The 26,790-nt window shown below is 43.0% G+C and overlaps 1 protein-coding gene across 5 annotated transcripts; it reads left to right on the top strand.

The window, feature by feature from the left end:
• Positions 1-560: 560 nt before the first annotated feature.
• Positions 561-25,315, top strand: LOC118382520 (transient receptor potential cation channel subfamily V member 6-like). Of its 5 annotated transcripts, none has more exons than XM_052494934.1 (16): positions 561-661; positions 2,015-2,175; positions 17,374-17,594; positions 19,427-19,567; positions 19,653-19,751; positions 19,844-20,019; positions 20,105-20,257; positions 20,338-20,417; positions 20,519-20,654; positions 20,765-20,851; positions 20,959-21,035; positions 21,151-21,316; positions 21,457-21,523; positions 21,760-22,025; positions 22,221-22,327; positions 22,465-25,311. In XM_052494934.1, the coding sequence occupies exons 2-16, from the start codon at positions 2,045-2,047 to the stop codon at positions 22,673-22,675; spliced, it is 2,118 nt and encodes a 705-aa protein (XP_052350894.1). In that variant the 5' UTR covers positions 561-661; positions 2,015-2,044; the 3' UTR covers positions 22,676-25,311. The 5 variants fall into 5 exon arrangements, with proteins under 5 accessions (XP_052350894.1, XP_052350893.1, XP_052350891.1 ...); XM_052494933.1 differs by lacking the exons at positions 17,374-17,594; positions 19,427-19,567; positions 19,653-19,751; ... (8 more) ...; positions 21,760-22,025; positions 22,221-22,327 and adding exons at positions 2,705-2,925; positions 3,035-3,175; positions 3,261-3,359; ... (8 more) ...; positions 5,430-5,698; positions 6,711-6,817 and having other exon boundaries at positions 22,465-23,435; XM_052494931.1 differs by lacking the exons at positions 17,374-17,594; positions 19,427-19,567; positions 19,653-19,751; ... (9 more) ...; positions 22,221-22,327; positions 22,465-25,311 and adding exons at positions 2,705-2,925; positions 3,035-3,175; positions 3,261-3,359; ... (9 more) ...; positions 6,711-6,817; positions 6,955-8,755.
• Positions 25,316-26,790: the final 1,475 nt, after the last annotated feature.

Here is a 26,790-nt window from a genome sequence, read left to right as displayed (position 1 = left end):
GTAAGGTGTCTATAGGATCGTACAGCTGAATCAGCAGATACTTGTCCAGGTAGACAAGCTCACCTCAATATGAGCTGTTTGATTACACACCAGCATTGAGACAATTGAAAGGTAGGCGACTTTTGAACCAGTTATCTGAACGGTTCACTGAGAATAAAGACCAAAAAGTGTTGACTGTCATGATGTTGACATTTTTTACATGGGGGTGATGCAGGGGCTGAAAATGAGCCAAGGGGGAGACCTATGGACCGTGGACCAGTCTCAGGACATCTGCCAGGTAAACTGAGTGTGGCGGTCAAGCGCAAGGCCAGAGCACTCTTTAGTGTTCGAGACGTTTTAGAAAAATGTCAAACGGCCTTGGTATACTGCAGTAAATTATTCCAATAAAATGATGGATCTTTCCAAAAGATAATGCTCAATTGAACTACTACTCCTTTCCACCATTTGTCCCCTCCCTCTCTCCTCCCTCCTCTCTCATCCATCCATCCTCCTCTTGACCTCCTCTCCTTTATCTCCTCCCTCTCTTATCTGTCTTGTCTGCATATATAGATCCCCACCTGTGAATCCTCCTTCTGTTTCTCAAATCAGCTTGGTGTCACATGTTGTCGTAGTACCTGATTGTCAATTAGAAGTAAAGGACTAACTGTTTTCTTTCATAAAGGTAAGTGGGTCACTCCACCAATTCAGTGCCTGTTGAAAAGTGTAACTTGTTCTAATTGTTTGGGGGGATTTCACCTAATATTAGCATTCCGTCATAATTTTTTTTTTAAATGTTCCCATCTCTAGAGGTTAAATAAGAAAAAAAGACTATATTAAGTGCCTATTAAGTGCCAAATAAAGTAACAGGGTTGACCATAACAGTGTTGACCGTAACAGTGTTGACCTTAACAGGGTTGACAATTTCATCTTAAATCGGCCATGAATTCTCTTATGACAGGTAGAATGTAAGCTTGTTGTGTGCAACAGGGAGTGGTAACATTGTTATCTATGGGTAATCGTGTTGACGTGTTATGCTCGACCCGCTCAGTTTTCCACCACAAAACACCAGAAAATGTTTGGTCTGTGGGATTGTGCTGACCTGAACAGCTCACCCGTTCTAGTTTTGATTTTAGTACCATTTTTATGAGCTGCGTCTGATGGTACAGTCTGGTCTCATAGACTAGTAACATAATACATTTAAATCCAGGCTCCTCAAATGAGTATGATATGTTACATTTGGTATGGTTACATAAGACAAATGTTTAATTGGTTTGGGTGGAAGGGTTGGCTTATAACGCCAACATCTAGCAATCCAAAGGTTGAGAGTTTGAATCTGATCATGGACAACGTTAGCATTTTAGGTAATTAGCTACTTTTCAACTACTTACTACTTTTGATCTACTTTGCAACTACTTAGAATATTAGCTAACCCAATCCCTAACCCTAACCTTAACCCTTTTAGCTAACCCTTCCCCTAACCTTAACCCTAACCCCTAACCCTAACCCCTAGCCTTAGCTAACATTACCCAGCTAGCTAACGTTTGCCGTCTAGCTAGAATTTGTACCATTTCATACGTTTTGCAAAACTGTAACATATAATACGTTTTGCAATTCGGAACATATTGTACGCCACCTAATATTAACATTCTGTCATAAAAAAAAACTTTTCCCATATCAAGAGGTTAAATAAAAAAATAAAAAAATACTATAGTAAGTGCCTATTAAATGCCCAATAAAGTAACAGTTTTGCTAAACCATAACATAGAGTACGTTTCCAAATTCGTAATATATTGTGCGTTTTGGAAATTAGTAACATATAATTCAAATTGTAATTCGTAATATAGCATACGAAATGGGTGATAGAGATCAAGAAATTAAAATACATGCCATTCGAAATGTAACATATCGCATTAAATGGAGTGTCTCGGATTTACTTACAGAATAAAACTAAATGCTCTGAGACCATGTTGCAGGATAGCTCACGGTTTCTGACACTTAATTTCTCACACACATGCAAATTTCTTTCTCATCTCAGCCGTTTCAAATAGACTCACCCTATGAGAGGATGGCCCCGCCCCTGGCAAGATCTGCTCCAGGTGAACTCAACCATTGGTGGAGCCAGCTCAGGTTCCGCCTCCAGAACAGGAAGGGGTGGAACGAGATGCTTGATGAAACATTTTTGCTGCAGAACAAAAGGTGAGACTCCTATTGGTAAAACATTTTTTTTTAAAGAGCTATAAGCTGACAATAATTGGTTGTTATTATGCTGCGTTCATAACAAGTGAGAAACTCAGAAAATACTACTTGTAATCTGGAAGCATCACTTGTGTGTGTTCACATGCTTTTAACTAATTGAGAATGCAGATTGGCTGATGACAAACAAGTTGCATCAACCATAAACTAAAAGTACAGCTATCATGCTTGAAAACAAAATGTAGTGTTCGAAAACCCTTTGAACAATTTGGTTCTTATGAAAATTGTTTTGTTGTTGGATTTAACTGCTGCAAATGGTGTAATCGAGGTCGTTTCATAAATATGTGACATCAGAGCTCAGTATGTGGGGGAAGTCTGAGCTCAGAGATTAAGGACCGTTTCCCACTAGTAATTACCAGCTGGAGGGGCGTTCAAGTTGATTTTTCCCAGTCGTATGCTGATATGCAGATTACAACATGTTATGAATGCAGTGTTTGAATTCTAACTGGCAAACACACTCTCTCTCCCAAAGGACAAATGACATCCCTCTCTTCTTTGCGGCCAAAGAGAACAGTGCAGGTTGCATTAAGAAACTTCTGGACTGTGCATCCACTAACATCTTTGAGAGAGGTGCTCTGGGGGAGACAGCGCTGCATGTGGCAGTTCTGAATGATAACATGGATGCTGCCGTAGCTCTGATGGACGGAGCACCTGAACTCATCAATGAGCCCATGACCTCTGACCTCTTCCTTGGTACATATAGTCTCACACACAATGGACAAATACACTATAATATCATAAAACTCACACAGATATTTAATCACACCATAATATATTCTCTCTCTTACTCGCTCTCAATCAGGCATGACACCTCTCCACATTGCTGTGGTGAATCAGAACTTTAACCTGGTCCGCAGTCTGATTGGTAAAGGGGCGGATGTGGCCACACCCAGAGTCACAGGCCTGTACTTCAGGAAGAGAAGAGGAGGACTGCTCTACTATGGTAAGATGACTGTTTGTGGTCTGTAAGGAGTAGAAAAATGCATTCTGGGAAATGTGGGTATTTTATTCCGTTTGCTTTACTTTAGGTGAGCACATCCTGGCATTTGCGGCCTGTGTAGGGAATCAGGACATCATTTCAATGGTGATCAACGCAGGAGCCAGCACCAGGGCCCAGGACTCCATTGGTATGAAACATTCCTCTTTCATCTCCTCCCCCTCCTCCTCTTCTCTCTTCTCCCATTTTCAACAGTTTAATATCTCCATCTCTCCCCCCTAGGTAACACAGTGCTCCATATTCTGGTCCTGCAGCCCAATAAAACTTTAGCATGCCTGGCGTTGGATCTGTTGTTGGCCCACGACGTTGAGCTGGACCAGACTGTGCCACTGGACATGGTGCCCAACTATCGTGGCTTAACGCCCTTCAAACTGGCTGCCAAGGAGGGCAACCTTGTGGTGAGGATGGATAGAGGGATAGAGAAATAATCAGGAGACAATGTATGAGAGGAGAAGAGGGATAATGTTTCCCCTATTATCTTTAACCTGTAGTCATAACCTTCGCCTCCGTAATATTCTTTATACAGCATATGTTGTTATTAGAATGTATTTAACCTACAAATTAATTGTGCTGCATTTCTAGGTTTCTAAGGTTTTTCTATCTCTCTCCCAGGCCTTCCAGCACCTGGTCAACCGGAGGCGAGTCGTCCAGTGGAACCTGGGACCACTGAGCTCTAACCTCTATGACCTCTCAGAGATCGACTCCTTGGTCGCCGACGACGACCACTCTGTGCTGGAGCTCATCGTGGGCAGCCAGAGGAGAGAGGTACATTACAGAACACAAACATGATACGGTCTAATATACACTACAGGGAAACTGATGATGAGGATGATCTCTTCTCTCAGGCAAGAAGGATACTGGAAGTGACTCCTGTTAGGCAATTGGTCAGTCTCAAGTGGAACCTCTATGGAAAACACTACTTTAGGTAACCACACATACAGTGGATCATGTTCTGATGTTGTGTTTGATATGCTGTCATTTGTTTATGTCTACTATTGTAATTGTATTATTGTGTTGTGTACAGATTGTTGCTGCTGCTGTACCTCCTGTACATTGGGACCTTCACACTGTGTTGTGTGTATCGCCCTCTAAAGGACGCTCCTGAGAATTACACTGTATCTGACATGGACAAAACCATCCGCGTGCAGAAAACTCTGAAGGTGCGGGAGACATGAAGGCATCTTCATATGACAGCCTGTGTGCAAATCTCAATCAGAGGTGTTCATATGAACCCTTTGTGATCCACGTGCCCTGTTCTCTGTCCCTGTAGGAGAGTTATGTGACCTATGGGGACAACTTGCGTCTGGCAGGAGAGATGATCAGTGTCCTGGGGGCCCTGGTTATTCTGCTACTGGAGGTAAAACATACATCACCCAATAGTTTTACATGTCACTTATATTTACACTGTAGATTAGATCACATTATTGGCTGTCAATATAATCTGTGTTCTTCCCAATCCCTAAGATCCCAGATATGCTGAGAGTGGGGGCCAAGCAGTACTTTGGACAGACGGCCCTGGGGGGACCCTTCCATGTCATTCTGTAAGTCAACCTTGGTGCCTATGTAGCCTTTATTACCTGCCTAGTGATGTTGTTGTGTTATGTCATGTCTATGTAGCATTTATAACCTGTGTAATAATCTGTGTTTCCTCCCCAGTATTGCCTATGCGTTCCTGGTGGTGCTGCTGTGTGTGTTCAGGGTCAGTGGGGTGCAGGGGGAGGCAGTTGTCATGGCTGTGTGTCTGGTGCTGGGCTGGAGCAACGTCATGTTCTTCGCCCGAGGCTTTCAGATGCTGGGGCCTTACGTCATCATGATACAGAAGGTATGTAAGGGAAGCAGACACACACACGTGAATGCACACACACACACAATCATTAGCATGACGTTACTGTAGAATATATGGTTTTGCTGTTTTGATTCCCATATTAAACTGTTGTGGTGTTTTGTCTAATTTCCTCCTAGATTATATTTGGAGACCTGACCAAGTTCATGTGGCTGAGCTTCATCGTGCTCATGGGGTTTTCTACCTGTAAGTACATTCTGTTTAAGAGAAACTGCATTAGCAGATCTTGACGTTTCAAATAAGCAAATTGCAAACAAGTGTATAAATAAAAATCCTATTTTTATACCCTGGTTGTTGTCCCTCCCCCTCCCTCCCTCCCCCTCCCTCCCTCCCTCCCTCCCTCCCCCTCCCTCCCAGCCCTGTGGATGGTGTACATGACTCAGGACCCAGACTCTCTACCTGCGTACCGCTCCTTCCCCATCACTCTGTTCTCCCAGTTTGAGCTGAGTGTGGGTCTGATAGACCTGCCAGTGGACCACACCATCACAACGCCCCCTATTGTCCATGTGCTGCACTGCACCTTCTCCGTGGTCTCCTACATACTGCTGCTCAACCTGCTCATAGCCATGATGAGTGATACACACTGGAGAGTTGCCCAGGAGAGGGACGAGCTCTGGAGGACACAGGTGTGCATCAGTGTGACACACACAAGCACACATTTTCTATTACAGTGCCTTCAGAAAGTATTCATACCCCTTGACTTTTTCAACATTTTGTTGTGTTACAGCCTGAATTTAAAGTTGATTAATTTGAGATTTGTTGTCACTGGCCTACACACAATATCCCATAATGTGAAAGTGGAATTATGTTTCTCAAAATGTTTACAAATTAATTAAAAATGAAAATCTGAAATGTCTTGAGTCAATAAGTATTCAACCCCTGTTATGGCAAGCCTCAATAAGTTCAGGAGTAAAAATGTTCTTAAGAAGTTATATAATGAGTTGACTAGGCAAAATCCTAGAAGAAAACTTGGTTCAGTCTGCTTTCCACCAGAAACTGGGAGATTAATTCACCTTTCAGCAGGACAATAACCTAAAACACAAAGCCAAATATACTGGAGTTGTTTACCAAGAAGACAGTGAATTCTCCTGAGTGGCCGATTTAAAGTTTTGACTTAAATCTACTTGAAAATGTATGGCAATACCTGAAAATGTTTATCTGTCAATGATCAACATCCAATTTGACATAACTTGAAGAATTTTGAAAAGAATAATGGGCAAATGTTGCACAATCCAGGAGTGGGAAGCTCTTAGAGACTTATGAAGAAAGACTCACAGCTGGAATCTCTGCCAAAGGTGCTTATAGAAAGTATTGACTCATGGGGTGTGAATACTTATGTAAACTAGATATTTCTGTTTATCATTTTCAATAAATATCCATTTCTAAAAACATGTTTTCACTTTGTCATTATGGGGTATTGTGTGTAGTTGGCTAAGAAATAAAATACATTTAATCAATTTTGAATTTAGGGTGTAACACGACACAATGTGGAATAAGTTAAGGGGTGTGACTACTTTCTGAAGGCACTGTGAATACTCCATAAAAATAGCTTAAAACCATGATGAAAGTGTATACAGCATCCCAATCAGTGCCATTCTAATGATCCTTACATCCTTTGTCCCTGCTCACTGTGTGTAGGTGGTGGCCACTACCCTGATGTTGGAGAGGAGGTTGCCCCGCTGCCTGTGGCCCCGGCTGGGGGTGTGTGGACTGCTCTACGGCCTGGGGGAGCGTTGGTACCTCCGGTAAGACAACAACACGTCATCTAACTGGCCTATTACTGTACTCTCTGTCTTAGGTGTGGTGGTGTTAACAGTGTTTCCCCATCCCCATCATATACAGGCTTTGTATTATAATGGCTATCTTAATGTCTCCATTGCAGGGTTGAGGATCGCAATGACCCACTGGTGCAAAAGATGCGTCGCTACGTGCAAGCCTTCTCTAAGGATGAGGACCAGAGCAAGGAGCGGGAGGAGATGGAGAACACTGACACGTCAAAAGGAACTGGAAGCCCTCTGATCAGACCCAAACACAGGGGTGGAATAGATGGAAACAGGAAGTCCCTGGCATGCTGGCAGATGATTCGCCACAGCGCTCTGGGTTTAGATGTGGAACAGGAAGAGCCTGAGGATGACCAGGAAGTAAGATACGTCTGAGGGGACAGAAAAACAGATCATTATATTGTTATTATATAATATATGTGTGATGCAATTATGTATGTATGCAGTATTATTTGTCGAAAACAAATGATTGTATTGTAGTAGCAAGTGTATATTTTTTTGGACCATGTATGTCACTTTACCATTCCAAGTAAAGCACATCAATATTTTTTTATTAAAGATTTTACAAGACAGTATAATAAACTTTACTTTTTACTGGAACCTTTTTGTTCAGGATTGTAAATCCAAACAGAAAACCAAATGATTGGTTAATGCAAATAATAATGTAGATCATTATTACATTCAAAGTCATTAAAAAAATATCTCACCAAAACAAAGCAAATAAGTGCAAGATATTATGAATCTTTTACATTAGTGCAGATTCTAACTGAAACTGGCAGGCCGACTTGATTGTTCTTCACAAGGCAACTAACTGTAATGTGATTTTATTTACCATCATTGGTTATACCTGGATGTCTAATGAATTATAACATAGAATTAGGTCATGCAGTGTATAATACTGGTTTAAAGGGCTATTGATAGAGATGTGTAATCATAGTTTAAGAGGCTCTTTTCCCAGTTTAAAATGATAAACATTCAACATTGGCCATGCTGTCAATGAAGCCTGATTTCAATTGATTAACAACTGTTAACTCGGAGGCAGGAATAAATGAGCTCTGATTGGGAAAATATGTTTTGAACGGTCATCCAACTCAGATTGTAAATTCGGCCTCTTTCTAGAGCTACGGCCTGAAGATCAATGATTCACCATGATTCAACCTTGTTTTTTTTCAAGTTCCCAGTTGTTTTGAAAGCACCATAAATCCAGAGAACTTTGATGACAAAATCTGCCAACAAAAAAATTGCCAACAAAGCAAACCTGTCACGTTCTGACCTTAGTTCCTTTGTTTTGTCTTTGTTTTAGTATGGTCAGGGCGTGAGTTGGGGTGGGTTGTCTAGGTTATTTTTTCTATGATTTGGTATTTCTGTGTTTGGCCTGGTATGGTTCTCAATCAGAGGCAGCTGTCAATCGTTGTCCCTGATTGAGAACCATATTTAGGCAGCCTGTTTTCACCCTTGAGTTGTGGGTGATTATTTTCTGTTCAGTGATTTTTCAGCACCACACAGGACTGTTCGTTTGTTGTGAACAACAAACAATCTCTGACAAGGACATGAGGGGAAACAGAGGGTTAAATACACAACAGGTAATGAATGGGATTGAAACCAGGTGTGCAGGAAGACAAGACAAAACCAATGGAACATGAAAAATGGATCAATGATGGCTAGAAGACCGGTGACGTGGACCGCCGAGCATCGCCCGAACAAGGAGAGGCATTGACTTTGGTAGAAGTCGTGACATGCTCTCAGCCCTCAGATGAGGTTGTTTCAGTCTACAGTATATTTATGTTTATTTATTTATTTTTTACCCCCCTACCCTCCCCAACATTTGGGGGCTAAACATTTTACTATTAAAATGTTTCTTTATTATTCAAAGTATTTTAGAATAAAAAATATATTTTGGGGGAGGCATGTAGGCATGTTTTATTTCATTTGTTTATTTTTTATTTAACCTTTCTTTAACTAGGCAAGTCAGTTAAAAACAAATTCTTATTTTCAATGACGGCCTACCAAAAGCCAAAAGGCCTCCTGCGGGGACGGGTGCTAAGATTAAAAATGTAAATAAATTAAATAAAAATATAGGACAAAACACACATCACGACAAGAGAGACAACACAACACTACATAAAGAGGGACCTAAAGACCTAACAGACCTAAGACAACAAATGTAAAACCATTGACAGCCATTACAAATAACTATCACACAATAGGGAAGTGGGAGCTGAACGTTCATGTTGAATGGCAACCAAGACTTTATTGAAGAATCCCTACTGTGGACCAATCACCAATGAAAGGGCGTAAACTTCGGCTCCGGACTTCAACTTGCCTTCAGAAATGTTTGGCGTGCCCGAACAGCTAAAAATAAACTCACCAAAGTCCAAAACGAACAAAAACATCACAAAATGTACCAGTCAAAAGTTTGAACATACCTACTCATTTCAGTGTTTTTCTTTATTTTTACTATTTTCTATATTGTAAAATAATAGTGAAGACATCAAAACTGTGAAATAACACATATGGAATCATGTAGTAACCAATATACTGTTAAACATATCAAAATATATGTTATATTTGAGATTCTTCAAAGTAGCCACCCTTTGCCTTGATGGCAGCTTTGCACACTCTTGGCATTCTCTTCAAAGTAGCCACCCTAGCGGTAAGTCATTGGCGTTAGTAGCCTATAATCAGTTGAGTTGGTCTGCATCTAACATCATGGTTCCCTGTTTTCAAAAACTGAATCTAAAAATTAAAAACAGACTGAATCTAAGGCTTTATTTAGAATGATTAAGACAGAAGCTTATATATATATGTTATGCCGGGCATCCTGGTGGTATTTGTCTGGACAATTGTTCATTTATGCCAGAAAACGTTGATACCTGCTCGAATGTGGCTAGCTACCGTGGTGAGAACGGGGATTGAAAATGCTTCGAGGGAATCCTGAAGGTGGAGGTGAGGGGACGATTATGGCCAAGGAGTGTGAATGGACGTCGGGGTTCTGTCTGAGGAGATCGCCAGGGCGTCGGAGTGCAGAGGGCCGCTTGAGGGAGGACGTTAGAAGTATTTGATTCTGGTGGGCGGAAAGAATCTGGGGCTCAGGTAGCCCGGCTGCGTCCGTATCTGTTAAGCCGTATTCCGGTAAGGCGGATTGGTTGTTTGAACTGTTACTCTCCTCTGCCTTTTGGCTTTATGCGTCTGGGCTTTTTAGTGCTTTACAAGCAAATGGCCTCACCCCCTCCCGTGCAGAGCGACACTTGTGGGTGAGTCATTGCAGACAGCCTATGGCTTTGGAGAGTGTGGTTCAGCATCTATTGCGAGACTGCAAACTGTGTATTCGGTAAGGCGGATTGGTTTAATAAACCGTCTTCGCCTCCAAAGCCACCCTTTGTGCCTTGATGGCAGCTTTGGGGCTTCAGCTGGGGCTACAGAGCTCTTGGAACCTCTTCCCCAGAGCTCAGGGAAACGGCTTGGTCTCCTTTTGTCATGTCCCTGTTACCCCAGATGAATGTTCCAGCTCCGCACAGTCACAGGTAAGGACTCATTGGACTTTCTTAGGAGCACAGGCTGCCAGTTAGACCTAAATAGGGGCACACTGTTCCAGGGAGGGATTGTCAGCTATAATATGGGGAGGAACTGTGTTGGTCTTGATCCCGAGCAGCAGGAACGGTTGTGGCAGTTGCTGTTTGAATTCAGATTGGTGCAGCATGAGATCGGGTGAGACCCACATTGGTCTGCATCTAACATCATGGTTCCCTGTTTTCAAGGGAGAGGTCTTTCACTTGGTGGATGTGAGGGGATTCAGCACCCTCAAACGTGCACTGACAAGGCTCGCCCCCGAGCATGCAACGCTCTAGCTACTTTTGATGGACAGGGTGCTGGATGGCCCCCCGACAGCAGTGTCTGGTATGCCTCGATGACATCCTGGCCCACAGCTCCTTCCAGTCAGCAGCTGTGCTGGAAGAGCTGAAGCTCTTCCTGAGGAGAGGTGTCCTCCAAGCACCATGGAGGACAAAGGTAGAGCTGTGCTGGCCCACCCCCACCGGCGTCAGCTGAAAGGCTTCCCTCCTGGCCTCGTAACTGAACACAGACGCGAGCAATGTGGGCATGGGTGGGTGCTGGCCCAGGTGGGGCCAGAGGGTGAAGAGTGGTGGCGTACTTCAGCAAAACATTTGACTAAACACTTCAAGTACTACCTGGGTGGTCTGCCCTTTACTGTAAGGACTGACCATAAAAACAAACTGAATATAATGGCGTGCTACAGCGCTGTGCTCCAGAGTTATTTAGAGCACAAGAGGGATGTGGAGGACTTTTGTCGCCGATCAGCTCCAACAGTAAGACAGAAGCTTATATATATATTAATAACACAAAGCTTGAACAAGATTTGAACAACAGTGCAGAAAGTGTGGTTTCACATAAATAAAACTATTTTGTAAGTAATGTGCCTACAACAGGATTCAACCTCATCCTCACATCCATGAATGTTCCATAGGTCCCTACTCTACTTGCTAAGCAACCGATTAGGTGAACATTTTGGTACAAAATCCTAACTATATTTGCAAGTACGGTGTCCAGGAGAGGTCAGTGTTTGAAAGCAGCTTGGAATCGAAGAAAGCGCCCAAACCACCGAGATATCAGTGTGACCACGCATTTTGCAACACACGGGTTGGTAAAACACGTGACCAAACAAAGCTTCGGGTGTCTTTGATAAAGTACTTCTGATAAAGTGATACAAGCATCGGCAAACCGCTTTGAAGGTTGCTGCTTAGCGATTTTGATGCATTCCTCAGAGCTCCGGTTTTAAACGTAACATCACTACTTACCAGTACCACCCATGACTGTGTTTGCTGGTGACCGAGATGTGGTTGTTGCATTCATTCATGTTCAGTTCTGTGGCCTACACCAAGTGAGATTCTAAATATGTTGTCATTGCTTAAGAAAATACATGACATATTTCATAAGGCCTGAAACTCACATTATGCTGGCTTGCAAAGTGATGTGTAATTCCTGTTGAAATCCAGCCAGAGTGGGGATATACAACAATTGGAATATTTTAGTCACCCACAACCTGCATTCAGAATGACTGACAGTGCTAGGGTTGGGAAGACTAAGATATGAGACTACCTTAAACATCTAAACTGGGACAACAATTTCAGTAATGGGTGCAATAAATCTAAGTAACAGATTGGAATTGTTTAGAAAAATGTATGTTATTTATATTTGATGAATTAATCAATCAATCAATCAATCAATCAATGTACGTGAAAAACAGACATTTTGAAAAAACTATTCAAATTAAATCCACCTTCAATAGAGCATGCTGGAAAATATGATAATGATGGGCGTGGTTATGGTTCAACTCTGGTTATTAACACAAACACTGGGGCTCTTTTACACAACTGAGTGTTAATTTAACTCTACTCTTTACAATGTTATGTTAATAACTTTTGAATCAACACTAGAAATGTTACACTGAACAATCAACACTAGTTAACATTGGCCAATTTGCTGTGTGCTATGAAAGGGACACATCTGCAGGTTTCCATACATTTCAAGAACCTTTTAGAATTCTGATGAACTGTAGAAGCGATGTCAAGATCCCCACACTTAACTCAAAGGTTCTTTATCGGGCAAGAGTTCTCTAAGGAACCTTAAGAGCTAAAGAAGAACCATTTAAGAACATTTATTTGTTTCAGTGTAGATTGAACTAGATCACAGCCAGTCAAAACTAGTTTCTATAGACCTGACAGGTAAGGTGTCTATAGGATCGTACAGCTGAATCAGCAGATACTTGTCCAGGTAGACAAGCTCACCTCAATATGAGCTGTTTGATTACACACCAGCATTGAGACAATTGAAAGGTAGGCGACTTTTGAACCAGTTATCTGAACGGTTCACTGAGAATAAAGACCAAAAAGTGTTGACTGTCATGATGTTGACATTTTTTACATGGGGGTGATGCAGGGGCTGAAAATGAGCCAAGGGGGAGACCTATGGACCGTGGACCAGTCTCAGGACATCTGCCAGGTAAACTGAGTGTGGCGGTCAAGCGCAAGGCCAGAGCACTCTTTAGTGTTCGAGACGTTTTAGAAAAATGTCAAACGGCCTTGGTATACTGCAGTAAATGATGGATCTTTCCAAAAGATAATGCTCAATTGAACTACTACTCCTTTCCACCATTTGTCCCCTCCCTCTCTCCTCCCTCCTCTCTCATCCATCCATCCTCCTCTTGACCTCCTCTCCTTTATCTCCTCCCTCTCTCCTCCCTCCTCTCTCATCCATCCATCCTCCTCTTGACCTCCTCTCCTTTATCTCCTCCCTCTCTTATCTGTCTTGTCTGCATATATATATAGATCCCCACCTGTGAATCCCCCTTCTCTTTCTCAAATCAACATGTTGTCTGTGTACCTGACTGTCAATTAGGAGTAAAGGACTAACTGTTTTCTTTCATAAAGGTAAGTAGGTCGTTCCACCAATTCGGTGCCTTTTGAGAAGTGTAACTTGATAAAAACAATATATATTTCACAAAATGTTAACGTTCTGTCATAGTATTTTTTTCCCATCTCAGGTGGTAATATTAAATAAAAAATACTACACTAAGTGTCAAATAAAGTAACAGGGTTGATGATTTCATCTTAAATCAGCCATGAATCCCCTTGTGACAGGCATAATTGAAGCTTGTTATTTGCAACAGGGAGTTGCAATTGAATACAAGCTTCACAATAAAAGTGTAATTGTTAAAACATTTTTAGCCTGTCTACCTAGGGGTAATAGTGTTGGTGTGTTGAGCTTGACCCGCTTAGTTTTCCACCACAAAACAACATAAAATAGCCAAAAAGAGTAGAACCAGCTCACCTGCTATTACACTATGATTTGACTATTAGATGTTAAACAGTAGAACCAGCTCACCTGCTATTACACTATGATTTGACTATTAGATGTCAAATGTTTCTTCAGAAAAATAATATTTAAAAGGAACAGTTCACAATTTTGAATTCAGTTCACACAACAGGGTGGACCTTAAAATGAGGGACAGACATTAAATAAATAATCATTTTCAGAAATTACTTTGTCATGACTGCAGTCATGGCGAAAACGTAGAGAAATGTTTGGGTTAAGTGGGTAGCAATCTAACTACAAGTCACATAGGGGGCACAGAGGGACATGTCAAAATATTGAATTTGGGCACTTTAGCAAGACTTTGTTCATATAAAAAATCTGATTTATTGAATTCTCCATGTGGTATGTATTAAAGCGATAAGAGAAGGAGAGAATGGCCTTTCTAAGGCTGTGTCCCAGATGGCACCCTATTCCCTGTTAAAGAGCACCACTTTAGACCAGGGGCCATAGGGCTCTGGTCAGGAGTCGTGTATTACATAGGCTATGGGGTGACATTTGGAACACAATCTTGGATATGAGAGCGGTTGTTTTCTCAAAGTGTGTCAGTTCATTTTGTGTGTTGCTCCGTTGGTAGTAGATGGCGCTTGCAACGTCAGGGTTGCTGTGGGTTCGATTCCCATGGGGGGAATTCAGTACAAAATGTACGCACTGACTACTTTAATTTGCTCTGGATAAGAGTGTCTGTTAAAACGAATAAAATGTAAAAAATATGTTTTTAAATGTCAAAGGCACTTCATTTAATATAACAGGCTCTTAAAATTCAATATTGGTGCACAATTTCTACTTGAAATATCGAAGGGATGCAAAAGGCTATTTTTTGTGGAACGATAAGTATTTACCTTTTACGTTTTACAGAACTGTTTAGAATAGGATAGAATAGAGAAAAACGGCATTATTGTGGACCTGACTGGAATGAGTAGGTCTGTATCTGGTTCAGCTCTGGTCTGTGGGATGGTGCTGACCTGAACGATTTGTCAGTTAGTTTGCTGGCTCTCACATTCTAGATTTGATTTGAGTCCCGAGTACATAAGGAGAAGGATATATTTATTTATGCGTTAAGTCTGACGGTAGAACATGTCTCTGTTTCTGACAATCAATTTCTCTCACACACATGCACGTCTCTCTCCTCCCAGCCGTTTCAAATAGACTCACCATATGAGAGGATGGCCCCACCTTTGGCAAGATCTGCTCCAGGTGAGCTCAACCATTGGTGGAGCCAGCTTAGGTTCCGCCTCCAGAACAGGAAGGGGTGGAAAGAGACGCTGGATGAAACTTTTTTGTTGCAGAACAAAAGGTGAGTTTCCTATTGGTGAGTTTCCTATTGGTGAGTTTCCTATTGGTGAGTTTCCTAAAAGTTCCACTTCATTTCAACCCAATAAATCTATGTGATGACATTGAATCCACATGAAAAACTTATTGGATTTGGAAAAAGTCATCAACATAAGGGCATTTCGTCTTTTAACCTAACTAAATCCAATGACATGACAACATTTCTTGTTGATTTACTGTTGAATTCACAATAGTTGACAACTAAACCAAATGTAAATCAAAATTAGACGTTGAACTGATGTCTGTGCCCACTGGAATGTGACATCAGAGCTCAGCATGTAGTAATTACCAGCTGGAGGGGCGTTCAAGTGGAACACAATAGAAAACAGGCTACCTAAATATGGTTCTCAATCAGGGACAATGATTGACAGCTGCCTCTGATTGAGAACCATACCAGGCCAAACACAGAAATAACAAATCATAAAAAAACGAACATAGACAACCCACCCAACTCACGCCCTGACCATAATAAAACAAAGACATCACAAAAGAACTAAGGGCAGAACGTGACAGTACACCCCCTCCCCAAAGGTGCGGACTCCGGCCGCAAAACCTGAACCTTTCGGGGTGGGTCTGGGTGGGTGTCTGTCCGCGGTGGCGGCTATGGCGCGAGACGTGGACCCCACTCCACCATAGTCTTTGTCCGCCTCCTCAACCGCCTCCGTGGCCTCTTTCGAGCCGGACTGGGGACCCTAGCAATGGGTCCCAAATGGATGCGAGATTCCAGCAGCACCGAACAAACGGGAGATTCCGGCAGCACAGGACAGGCGGGAGACTCCGGCAGCTCCGGAGTGAAGGGCGATTCCGGCAGCTCCTGGCTGACGGACGGCTCTGGCAGCTCAGGACAGACTGGCGGCTCCGGCAGCTCAGGACAGATGGGCGACTCTGGCAGCTCAGGACAGACGGGCGACTCTGGCAGCTCAGGACAGACGGGAGACTCTGGCTGCTCAGGACAGACGGGCGACTCTGGAAGCTCAGGACAGACGGAAGACTCTGGCTGCTCAGGACAGACGGGAGACTCTGGCAGCTCAGGACAGACGGGAGACTCTGGCAGCTCAGGACAGACGGGAGACTCTGGCAGCTCAGGACAGATGGGAGACTCTGGCAGCGCTGGGCAGGAGGAAGACTCTGGCAGCGCTGGACAGGCAGGAGCACATGTAGGAAGGAGACGGAGAGACAGCCTGGTGCGGGGGGCTGCCACTGGAGGGCTGGTGCGTGGAGATGGCACCGGATAGACCGGACCGTGAAGGCGCACTGGAGGTCTCGAGCACTGAGCCTGCCTAACCCTACCTGGCTTGATGCTCCCCGTAGCCATGCCAGTGCGGCGAGGTGGAATAGCCCGCACCGGGCTGTGCTGGCGAACCGGGGACACCATGCGTAGGGCTGGTGCCATGTACCCTGGCCCGAGGAGACGCACTGGAGACCAGATGCGCTGAGCCCGCTTCATGGCACCTGGCTCGATGCCCACTCTCGCCCGGCCAATACGAGGTACCGGGCTATGCCTACGCACGGGGACACCGTGCACCTCACGGCATAACACGGCGCCTGCCCGGTCCCCCTCTCTCCACGGTAAGCACGGGGGAGTTGGCTCAGGTCTCCTACCTGACTTAGCCACACTTCCCGTGTGGCCCCCTCAAAAATGTTTGGGGCTGCCTCTCGGGCTTCCAACCGCGCTGCCATGCTGCCTCCTCATACCACCGCCTCTCGGCTTTCGCTGCCTCCAGCGGCGATATTCTCCCAGCTGTGCCCAGGGTCCCTTGCCATCCAAGATCTCCTCCCATGTCCAGGAGTCTGGAGATTGCTGCTGCTGCTGCTTGGTCCTTTGGTGGTGGGTGATTCTGTAACGCTCGTCTTCTTCCTCTGAGGAGGAGTAGGAGAGATCGGACCAATGCGCAGCGTGGTAAGTGTCCATAATTTATTATCACGAGAACACTAAACAAAATAACAAAGGAGAATGAACGAAACGAAACAGTCCTATCGGGTGTAGACACAAAACAAAAAACAATCACCCACGAAACACAATAGAAAACAGGCTACCTAAATATGGTTCTCAATCAGGGAACACGATTGACAGCTGCCTCTGATTGAGAACCATACCAGGCCAAACACAGAAATAACAAATCATATAAAAACTAACATAGACAATCCACCCAACTCACGCCCTGATCATACTAAAACAAAGACATAACAAAAGAACTGAGGTCAGAACGTGACAGTAGCATTGTTAAAAGTGGATAGTGATATATTTTATGAACGCAGTGTTTGAATTCTAACTTGCAAACACACTCTCTCTCCCATAGGACAAATGACATCCCTCTCTTCTTTGCGGCCAAAGAGAACAGTGCAGGTTGCATTAAGAAACTTCTGGACTGTGCATCCACTAACATCTTTGAGAGAGGTGCTCTGGGGGAGACAGCGCTGCATGTGGCAGTTCTGAATGATAACATGGATGCTGCCCTAGCTCTGATGGACGGAGCACCTGAACTCATCAATGAGCCCATGACCTCTGACCTCTTCCTTGGTACATATTAGAGGTCGACCGATTAGGATTTTTCAACGCTGATGCCGATACTGATTATTGGAGGACAAAAAAAAGACAATACCGATTAATTGGCCGATTTTTACAATTTATTTGTAATAATGACAATTACAACAATACTGAATGAACACTTATTTTAACTTAATATAATACATCAATAAAATCTATTTAGCCTCAAATAAATAATGAATCATGTTTAATTTGGTTTAAATAATGTAAAAACAAAGTGTTGGAGAACAAAGTAAAAGTGCAATATGTGCCATGTAAGAAAGCGTCTAACGTTTCAGTTCCTTGCTCAGAACATGAGAACATATGAAAGCTGGTGGTTCCTTTTAGCATGAGTCTTCAATATTCCCAGGTAGGAAGTTTTAGGTTGTAATTATTATAGGAATTACAGGACTATTTCCCTCTATACCATTTGTATTTCATATACTACTGGATGTTCTTATAGGCACTTTACTATTGCCAGTGTAACAGTATAGCTTCCGTCCCTCTCCTCGCTCCTCCCTGGGCTCGAAACAGGAACACAACGACAACAGCCACCCTCGAAGCAGCGTTACCAATGCAGAGCAAGGGGAACAACTACTCTAAGTCTCAGAGCGAGTGACGTTTGAAACGCTATTGGCGCGCACCCCGCTATCTAGCTAGCCATTTCACATCGCATCGTTGCACCAGCCTAATCTCGGGAGTTGATAGGCTTGAAGTCATAAACAGCTACTGGCGAAACGCACGAAAGTGCTGTTTGAATGAATGCTTATGAGCCTGCTGGTGCCTACCATCGCTCAGTTAGACTGCTCTATCAAATCATAGACTTAATTATAACATAATAACACACAGAAATCCATTGGGTCATTAATATGGTCGAATCCGGAAACTATCATCTCGAAAACAAGACGTTTATTATTTCAGTGAAATACGGAACCGTTCCGTATTTTATCTAACGGGTGGCATCCATCAGTCTAAATATTGCTGTTACATTGCACAACCTTCAATGTTATGTCATAATTACGTAAAATTCTGGCAAATTAGTTGGCAATGAGCCAGACAGCCCAAACTGTTGCATATACCCTGACTCTGCGTGCAATGAACGCAAGAGAAGTGACACAATTTCACCTGGTTAATATTGCCTGCTAACCTGGATTTCTTTAAGCTAAATATGCAGGTTTAAAAATATATACTTCTGTGTATTTAAGAACGGCATTGGTGTTTATGGTTAGGTACACGTTGGAGCAACGACTGTCCTTTTTCGCGAATGCGCACTGCATCGATTATATGCAACGCAGGACACGCTAGATAAACTAGTAATATCCTCAACCATGTGTAACTAGTGATTATGATTGATTAAGTTTAATGCTAGCTAGCAACTTACCTTGGCTTCTTACTGCATTCGCGTAACAGGCAGGCTCCTCGTGAGGCAGGTGGTTAGAGCGTTGGACTAGTTAACCCTAAGGTTGCAAGATTGAATCCCTGAGCTGACAAGGTAAAAATCTGTCGTTCTGCCCCTGAACAAGGCAGTTACCCCACCGTTCCTAGGCCGTCATTGAAAATAAGAATGTGTTCTTAACTGACTTGCCTAGTTAAATAAAGATTTGAAAAATAAATTTAAAATCGGCAAAATCAGCGTCCAAAATTACCGATTTCCGATTGTTATGAAAACTTGAAATCGGCCCTAATTAAGCCATTCCGATTAATCGGTCGACCTCTAGTACATATAGTCTCACACACAATGAACAAATACACTATAATATCATAAAACTCACACAGATATTTAATCACACCATAATATATTCTCTCTCTTACTCACTCTCAATCAGGCATGACACCTCTCCACATTGCTGTGGTGAATCAGAACATTAACCTGGTCCGCAGTCTGATTGGTAAAGGGGCGGATGTGGCCACACCCAGAGTCACAGGCCTGTACTTCAGGAAGAGAAGAGGAGGTCTGCTCTACTATGGTAAGATGACTGTTTGTGGTCTGTAAGGAGTAGAAAAATGCATTCTGGGAAATGTGGGTATTTTATTCCGTTTGCTTTACTTTAGGTGAGCACATCCTGGAATTTGCGGCCTGTGTGGGGAATCAGGACATTATCTCCATGGTGATCAACGCAGGAGCCAGCACCAGGGCCCAGGACTCCATTGGTATGAAACATTCCTCTTTCATCTCCTCCCCCTCCCCCTCTTCTCTCTTCTGCCGTTTTCAGCAGTTTAATATCTCCATCTCTCCCCCCAAGGTAACACAGTGCTCCATATTCTGGTCCTGCAGCCCAATAAAACTTTAGCATGTCTGGCGTTGGATCTGTTGTTGGCCCACGACGTTGAGCTGGACCAGACTGTGCCACTGGACATGGTGCCCAACTATCGTGGCTTAACGCCCTTCAAACTAGCTGCCAAGGAGGGCAACCTTGTGGTGAGGATGGATAGAGGAATAGAACGAAGGGGACAGTGGGATACATGGGAACAGTAAAAAATACAAATGAATAATCTATCTCCAGGCCTTCCAGCACCTGGTCAACCGGAGGCGAGTCGTCCAGTGGAACCTGGGACCACTGACTTCTAACCTCTATGACCTCACAGAGATCGACTCCTTGGTCGCCGACGACAACCTCTCTGTGCTGGAGCTCATCGTGGGCAGCCAGAGGAGAGAGGTACATTACAGAACACAAACATGATACGGTCTAATATACACTACAGGGAAACTGATGATGAGGGTGATCTCTTCCCTCAGGCAAGAAGGATACTGGAAGTGACTCCTGTTAGGCAATTGGTCAGTCTCAAGTGGAACCTCTATGGAAAACACTACTTTAGGTAACCACACACACACAGTGGATCATGTTCTGATGTTGTGTTTGAGATGCTGTCATTTGTTTATGTCTACTATTGTAATTTTATTATTGTGTTGTGTACAGATTGTTGCTGCTGCTGTACCTCCTGTACATTGGGACCTTCACACTGTGTTGTGTGTATCGCCCTCTAAAGGACGCTCCTGAGAATTACACTGTATCTGACATGGACAAAACCATCCGCGTGGAGAAAACTCTGAAGGTGCGGGAGACATGAGGGCATCTTCATATGACAGCCTGTGTGCAAACCTCAATCAGAGGTGTTCATATGAACCCTTTGTGATCCACGTGCCCTGTTCTCTGTCCCTGTAGGAGAGTTATGTGACCTATGGGGACAATTTACGTCTGGCAGGAGAGATGATCAGTGTCCTGGGGGCCCTGGTTATTCTGCTACTGGAGGTAAAACATACATCACCCAATAGTTTTACATGTCACTTATATTTACACTGTAGATTAGATCACATTATTGGCTGTCAATATAATCTGTGTTCTTCCCAATCCCTAAGATCCCAGATATGCTGAGAGTGGGGGCCAAGCAGTACTTTGGACAGACGGCCCTGGGGGGACCCTTCCATGTCATTCTGTAAGTCAACCTTGGTGCCTATGTAGCCTTTATTACCTGCCTAGTGATGTTGTTGTGTTATGTCATGTCTATGAAGCATTCATAACCTGTGTAATAATCTGTGTTTCCTCCCCAGTATTGCCTATGCGTTCCTGGTGGTGCTGCTGTGTGTGTTCAGGGTCAGTGGGGTGCAGGGGGAGGCAGTTGTCATGGCTGTGTGTCTGGTGCTGGGCTGGAGCAACGTCATGTTCTTCGCCCGAGGCTTTCAGATGCTGGGGCCTTACGTCATCATGATACAGAAGGTATGTAAGGGAAGCAGACACACACACGTGAATGCACACACACACACAAGCATTAGCATGACGTTACTGTAGAACGTATGGTTTTGCTGTTTTGATTCCCATATTAAACTGTTGTGGTGTTTTGTCTAATTTCCTCCTAGATTATATTTGGAGACCTGACCAAGTTCATGTGGCTGAGCTTCATCGTGCTCATGGGGTTTTCTACCTGTAAGTACATTCTGTTTAAGAGAAACTGCATTAGCAGATCTTGACGTTTCAAATAAGCAAATTGCCAACAAGTGTATAAATAAAAATCCTATTTTTATACCCTGGTTGTTGTTGTCCCTCCCTCCCTCCCTCCCTCCCTCCCTCCCTCCCTCCCTCCCTCCCTCCCTCCCTCCCTCCCTCCCTCCCTCCCTCCCTCCCTCCCTCCCCTCTAACTGGCCTCCCTCCCTCCCTCCCAGCCCTGTGGATGGTGTACATGACTCAGGACCCAGACTCTCTACCTGCGTACCGCTCTTTCCCCATCACTCTGTTCTCCCAGTTTGAGCTGAGTGTGGGTCTGATAGACCTGCCAGTGGACCACACCATCACAACGCCCCCTATTGTCCATGTGCTGCACTGTACCTTCTCTGTGGCCTGCATGCTGCTGCTCAACCTGCTCATAGCCATGATGATTGATACACAACAGAGAGTTGCCCAGGAGAGGGACGAGCTCTGGAGGATACAGGTGTGCCACACACACACACATTTTGACACACACACAGACTCAGGCACACACACACACAGTCTCTCCGATATATCAAATAAAAAATGGACATACTCCATAAAAATAGCTAAAAACCACGATGAAAGCGTATACAGAATCCCAATCAGTGCCATTCTAATGATCCTTACATCCTTTGTCCCTGCTCACTGTGTGTAGGTGGTGGCCACTACCCTGATGTTGGAGAGGAGGTTTCCCCGCTGCCTGTGGCCCCGGCTGGGGGTGTGTGGACTGCTCTACGGCCTGGGGGAGCGTTGGTACCTCCGGTAAGACAACAACACGTCATCTAACTGGCCTATTACTGTACTCTCTGTCTTAGGTGTGGTGGTGTTAACAGTGTTTCCCCATCCCCATCATATACAGGCTTTGTATTATAATGGCTATCTTAATGTCTCCATTGCAGGGTTGAGGATCACAACGACCCACTGGTGCAAAAGATGCGTCGCTACGTGCAAGCCTTCTCTAAGGATGAGGACCAGAGCAAGGAGCGGGAGGAGATGGAGAACACTGACACGTCAAAAGGACCTGGAAACCTGGCATTCTGGCAGATGATTCACCACAACTCTCTGGGTTTAGACATGGAACAGGAAGAGGATGACCAGGAAGTAAGATAGATCTGAGGTTTAAGACAGTAAAACAGATCATTATATTGTTATTATATAGAGTATGTGTGATGCAAGTGTCATGACGTTGGCCTCTTTGGGTATAGCAAGTCCCATCCCCCTCTCCCTGTCTCCCCCTTTCCTCTTTCAACTAGGTTGCTGTGGTCAGAGAGACTTTGTAAATTCCTAAGGATCTCCTCATGGACAAACAGTATTGTTAGGAGAATTATGATTAAATGACTGAACAAATCATTTTAAATGGAACTGTAACTAAGTAAACTTATACTCTGTTTTATTATATCTGATTAACAATATGATTTCATAAGAAGGGATTGTGTGACACGGACAAGGAGTAATTAAAGTTAATGAACACCATTCCAACTAGGAAGAAAGGAATGGTTTGTGGATTAAGTAAACAGATAAGGTAGTTAACCTATGGTTGAACCGACGAAACTGAGCTCTGGGGTGTTTTAGATAAGGCAGTGAATGCATTCCTAGGTTTTCTGTTAATTAGAACTGTCAGCTAAGTGGTGATCGATAATGGTGAGGAGTCAAAAGTTAATTCAGTTTTGTTGTGTGTCCTGTGTATGTGCTAGGGGGTCAGAATGAACTTTGAATGAACTTTTAAAGTTCCCTTTGTCCCGGGCTGGAGGAGGAGATTCATTTTTTAAGCAATGAAATGACGTCATGTTATTGTATATAAACTGTTGCTCGTGGTAAAGTGGCAGCGTGCTCCGAGAATAAATTCTGTTACCTATTATTGAAAAGACTGGTCTCCGTCTATTTTATGCAAACACGAATCTTACAAATTCTCATAAAATAGATTAAGGGAATTCAATTAATGAAAACATATTGGAATAACTAAATTACAGTAACAAGTATAGAGAGAGTAAATTTTCATAGAGGACAAAGGAAATCCTTCCACCTCAGAAGGATAACAGAACTTGAGGTACAAACAAATTTCATGTTCTTGAGAAAGTATAAAAGATCGATGAAGAATCCAGCTACGAACTGGTCCGTTTGTCACAACTTGGGGAAGCTCATGGGAGACGGTGTGGCCACATTACCATAACACTGTTTATATAATAGCCTCAGATATGAGGTTTACATCTTATTGTTGTATAAGATGAATGAGTGAGTATGATACTGTTTGTATAATTGTGTAATATGATTTTGGACTGTTTAATGAAGAAAAATACAATTCCCTTTTGCTTTAAACTAAATCAGAAGACCGCCCCTGAGCCCAGTTAGGGTCAGGCCTCCTCGGACAGCTCTTTTTTGGCCCTTCCGAATAAAACCCCCACTCGGGTTTTCGATCAGCAGACGGAGCTTACCTCAGTTACGAGATGGCTAAAGGTTGCAGACCATGTTTTTCTCCATTAGGGGAGACAAAGGTTGTAGACCATTGCTGAATCTTTTAACCTCTTGCTCCTACCTGACACGCAGGCGTCCCATCTAGACATCTGGAAATGCAAATGCGCTACGCTAAATGCTAATAGTACTAGTTAAAACTCAAACGTTCATTAAAATACACATGCAGGGTATTGAATTAAAGCTACACTCATTGTGAATCCAGGCAACAAGTCAGATTTTTAAAATGCTTTTCGGCGAAAGCATGAGAAGCTATTATCTGATAGCATGTAACACCCCAAAAGAACCGCAGGGGACGTAAACAAAATAATTAGCATAGTCGTCGCTACACAAACCGCACAAATAAAATCTAAAACATTCATTACCTTTGACCATCTTCTTTGTTGGCACTCCTAGATGTCCCATAATCACTATTGGGTCTTTTTTTCGATTAAATCGTCCATATATAGCCTAGATATCAATCTATGAAGACTGTGTGATAAACGAAAAAAATAGCGTCTTATAACGTAACGTCATTTTTTTAAATTAAAAAAGTTGACAATAAACTTTCACAAAACACTTCGAAATACTTTTGTAATGCAACTTTAGGTATTAGTACACGTTAATAAGCGATCAAATTGATCACGAGGCGATGTATATTCTTTAGCTGTCCGTCTGGAAATAATGTCCGGGTAAATCTCAACCAAAATATCCGGTCGGAGACCTGAACAAATGGCTTGTCTCTTCTTCGTTTGACCAAGAAACAAAACCTAGGCAAATGACAAGACTGTTTACATCGTGTGGAAGCTGTAGGTATTGCAACCTCAGCCCCATTTATTGTGGTTCGCCTTTATCAATGGGTTGAAGTGGCGGATGGATATATATTTCCATTTTCAGTGATCAGATTTTCCTGCGCTTTTCGATGAAACTCACGTTCTGTTATAGTCACAGCTGTGATTTAACCAGTTTTAAACTTCTGAGTGTTTTCTATCCACACATACTAATCATATGCATATACTATATTCCTGGCATGAGCAGCAGGGCGCTGAAATGTTGCGCGATTTTTAACAGAATGTTCGAAAAAGTAGGGGGTAGGAGTAACAGGTTAACCATACCACATGGTTAAACTCTTAGACTATCGATACCGACAGAATAAGAATAAGTCTTTGATATTAATTACTAGTCTGCAGCTAGGAATTCGGTATCATTGAACGCGAAGAACGACAACCGCCGAAACATCCATCCATAACGAAACGAATGAATGTCACTCAGAGCTATCCACTATAACCACGACACAGAGAGAGAGAGAGAGAGAGAGAGAGAGAGAGAGAGAGAGAGAGAGAGAGAGAGAGAGAGAGAGAGAGAGAGAGAGAGAGAGAGGACAATTCTACAAAAGAAACAAGCTTTTCACCAGCGATCAAGACGACACACTGAACGTAAATATATATATTGATTGCAATTGTTCCCGAATGAGTGAGCGTTCATGTGCAAAGGATTAGCATTTCAATTGTTATAATTATCACTCTGTAGTGACTTCTTAGTCGACCCCCACATCCCTTTTGTCTAACAAGCCGCCATGCCGGTTTAGCCCAGTAGGGTACATTCTCCTATCATTTCTTGTAACCATATTAACTGTTTGTTTATGCATTTCTGTGAATTACTTAGTTAATAATAAATAAAATATTTAAGACAATTGATGTATAGATGACTCATAGTGAAGACTGGGTTTGTGCAGATTTATGACGTTTTGAATGAGACTAACGTGAGGTAAAGTAAATCATTAATTAATCAGAAGACTATGGATCAGATATGAAAATATCTGAAAAGTTATTTTAGGAAATGATAACTTTGTAATCTGAATATTTTTCCTTGGTGCCCCGACTTCCTAGTAATTACGGTTACATGATTAATCAGTCTAATAGCGTAATACTTAATTACAGAGAATCTTTGATAAAAACTATAAGTCTTCAGTTAATGATAGTAGAGACACGACACAAGCATGAATGCAGAGGCGTCATACCCATACGGCACACACACATTTTGACACACACACAAGCAAACACACACTCAGGCACACACATATAGTCTCTCCTACATACTCCATAAAAATACCTGAAAACCATGATAAAAGTGTATACAGCATCCTAATCAGTGCCCCTTCCCCCCATGCTCTCCAAAGTAAGTGGTTCCTTCCTAGGTGAACCACTAAGCAAATATATGTGTGAAGACAGTACCATGAGTGGAGGAGGAGAGAGAGTGTCTAGTGACAGACAGAGTTTCTTCTGATTTTAGCTGCCGGTGATGGGCAGAACTGTTTGTAAATTAACATTGTTGATTCCTTCTCGACGAATAAATAAAACAAGCATTAAAGAAGTGCACCTTCAGAGGGGATGCTGATGACACTGACGAAGGCTGAAACATTTGTTTACCCCCCCCCCTTGAATTAAATAAATACTCTAAATAAACCTTGAATCTCTTTTTTGAGTGCGGACCAGCTAAACAATTTAGGAATTCTATTTCATTTTGCTACCGGAACCTGTTCTGAGTGCCGTGGTCACAATAAGTTTCTCTGTCATACTCGCCACCTAGCAATTTTATATATTTGTTTTAGCTAGCCAGCGAGATGGGTTCCCAATCTCACAATCTCGTAACTAGCTACCATGTCATTTCAGGCTATCAATTAAGTTAGAATTGCTTGTCTAACTAGCTTAGCTGACATGCCAGCCGGCAAGGTTGCTAGACTTTAGAAAATACAAAAATTGCTTTAATCCTTGTCT

The sequence above is a fragment of the Oncorhynchus keta genome, chromosome 34, assembly GCF_023373465.1.
Source record: "Oncorhynchus keta strain PuntledgeMale-10-30-2019 chromosome 34, Oket_V2, whole genome shotgun sequence".
In the NCBI taxonomy this organism is placed as follows: domain Eukaryota; kingdom Metazoa; phylum Chordata; class Actinopteri; order Salmoniformes; family Salmonidae; genus Oncorhynchus; species Oncorhynchus keta.
The sequence above is the reverse complement of the archived record's forward strand: the minus strand, read 5'-3'. Positions and strand labels throughout refer to the sequence as shown.

Excerpts from the sequence above, each read along its gene's own strand:
- LOC118382520 (XM_052494931.1), top strand. The coding sequence starts at position 2,045 with ATGGCCCCGCCCCTGGCAAGATCTGCTCCAGGTGAACTCAACCATTGG. Across the intron at positions 3,995-4,074 it reads TGGGCAGCCAGAGGAGAGAG|GCAAGAAGGATACTGGAAGT; the intron begins GTACATTACAGA and ends CTCTTCTCTCAG. Across the intron at positions 5,052-5,191 it reads ACGTCATCATGATACAGAAG|ATTATATTTGGAGACCTGAC; the intron begins GTATGTAAGGGA and ends ATTTCCTCCTAG.